Source organism: Antrostomus carolinensis, unplaced genomic scaffold, assembly GCF_000700745.2.
Source record: "Antrostomus carolinensis isolate BGI_N321 unplaced genomic scaffold, ASM70074v2 scaffold3988, whole genome shotgun sequence".
Taxonomy (NCBI): Eukaryota; Metazoa; Chordata; class Aves; order Caprimulgiformes; family Caprimulgidae; genus Antrostomus; species Antrostomus carolinensis.
Genome location: NW_010334847.1, coordinates 1 through 1,680, shown reverse-complemented (window position 1 = coordinate 1,680; position 1,680 = coordinate 1). Strand labels below are relative to the sequence as shown.

Below are 1,680 nucleotides of genomic sequence, written 5' to 3'. Positions count from 1 at the left end.
TGACCCAAACTATAGATACATTAATTTTACACAAATACAGATCTCTTTCTAGACACTCTGAATCACTGCTGCAGGATAAGGCAGCATTTTTCCAGATCCAAGTTCATGTAGAACCCTAAAAATGCAGTTGCTCATATATGAAAATCTAAACCGCTACACAACCCATCTTCAAACATGAGCATCACTATACTTAGCACCAAAATCACATTCTGTCTACCTAACACTATGAAAAAACTGGGGAGAAATTTAGAAATCTGAATTATGGACACTGACCCCATTTCATTAGTATGGAGAGTACGGTAGGCAGCTGTTCTTACTGAGATCCCTACTTGCCCACAATAGCAGACAACTCTTACCTCAAAAATATAATCTGATTTGTGTATTAGAAGGTTTCAGGACTACATTTCTCTAAGTCATCAGCTTAGCGCTCACAAACAACACACAGTAAAATTGGTTCAGTGTTCCAATAAACAGAATCAAGGTCCCTGTCCAAAGAGTTTTAAAATGCCTCCCTTGATGGGAATCCATTCGGATTGCTTTTGCTTACAATTACCCTGAAAGACCTGAGCTGGTCTGGCTATAGCCAGGGTAGTCAGAGACATAAAAATACACACAGCAATATATACACCCTAGGGAAGACATCTATATCCTGTGAAAATAATTTTAAGGGTTGACTTTGAAAGCCTGGTGTAGAAATTAAAAAGGGAAGGAAAAAGGAAGCCTTACTACAGTGAGTCTCATTGCATTTCCCGTAATGAAAACAGTCACTCAGCACACGTCCAAACACTTAACTGTCTTGACAAAACAGACTGCTTCTCAGTTTCTCTTTTAGAGGGATTCTAAATTCAATCACAACAGATTTAAAACTCTGAAGCATTATATATCTTAAACAGAATAACAATTTCAACTTAAACTATTCAATTCAAGCCATTAATGCACTCTCCATATCTGCATGTAAGTTGACACTTACTGATTGATAACTTCTATACAGGAACAAAAGAATTGTAAAGGCTCCAGCAACGCCAGTACAAATCACTATTTCCCATGGGAAACCATACAGATCAGGACCAGGTCTCATATCTTCAGGTAGTGAAGCCACAGCCTGAAAAATAAAGTAAAAAGCTTCAAAATAGGAAAAGAAGTTAATATTTTCAACAGAAATAGACATTACATGTTGACTTAGTTTACTTCTAAGGCTTGTACATCTCTTTTTTTCCAAAACTCTGAAAAAATGTTAACAGAAGCCTTTGATTTTTAAGATAAACATTTACCAAGTGAAGAAAAAAAAAAATAAGAAGAGTTCCAAGAGGATATTATGATGGCTAGATTAAGCTCTGAAGACTTTTCCTTCTGAACTTACCAATTATGTTAAATTCTCCTTTGAGTTGTCTACAACTGCTTCAGTGTTAGAAGAATCAATACTACTTAAGTATTTTATGACTTACTGGTAGAAAATTGTTAGAAAAACCTGCTCAACCGATTTCATGCTAAAATCTACTGGAGCGAGTCCAGAAGAGGCCACAAGGATGATCCGAGGGCTGGAGCACCTCTCCTATGAGGACAGGCTGAGAGTTGGGGCTGTTCAGCCTGGAGAAGAGAAGGCTCCAGGGAGAGGTTACAGCTGCCTTCCAGTACCTGAAGGTGCCTATAGGAAGGCTGAGGAGGGACTTTTTATAAGGG

At 37.9% G+C, this 1,680-nt stretch overlaps 1 protein-coding gene across 1 annotated transcript in view; it reads right to left on the bottom strand.

The window, feature by feature from the left end:
- The window catches only part of MIA2 (MIA SH3 domain ER export factor 2), a 25,823-nt gene extending 24,724 nt beyond the window's left edge, over positions 1 to 1,099 (bottom strand). Inside the window, exon 1 of the mRNA XM_010174308.2 lies at positions 971 to 1,099. Coding sequence (XP_010172610.1) covers positions 971 to 1,078 — 108 coding nt within the window. The 5' untranslated portion in view covers positions 1,079 to 1,099. The remainder of the gene's footprint in view (positions 1 to 970) is intronic.
- Positions 1,100 to 1,680: the final 581 nt, after the last annotated feature.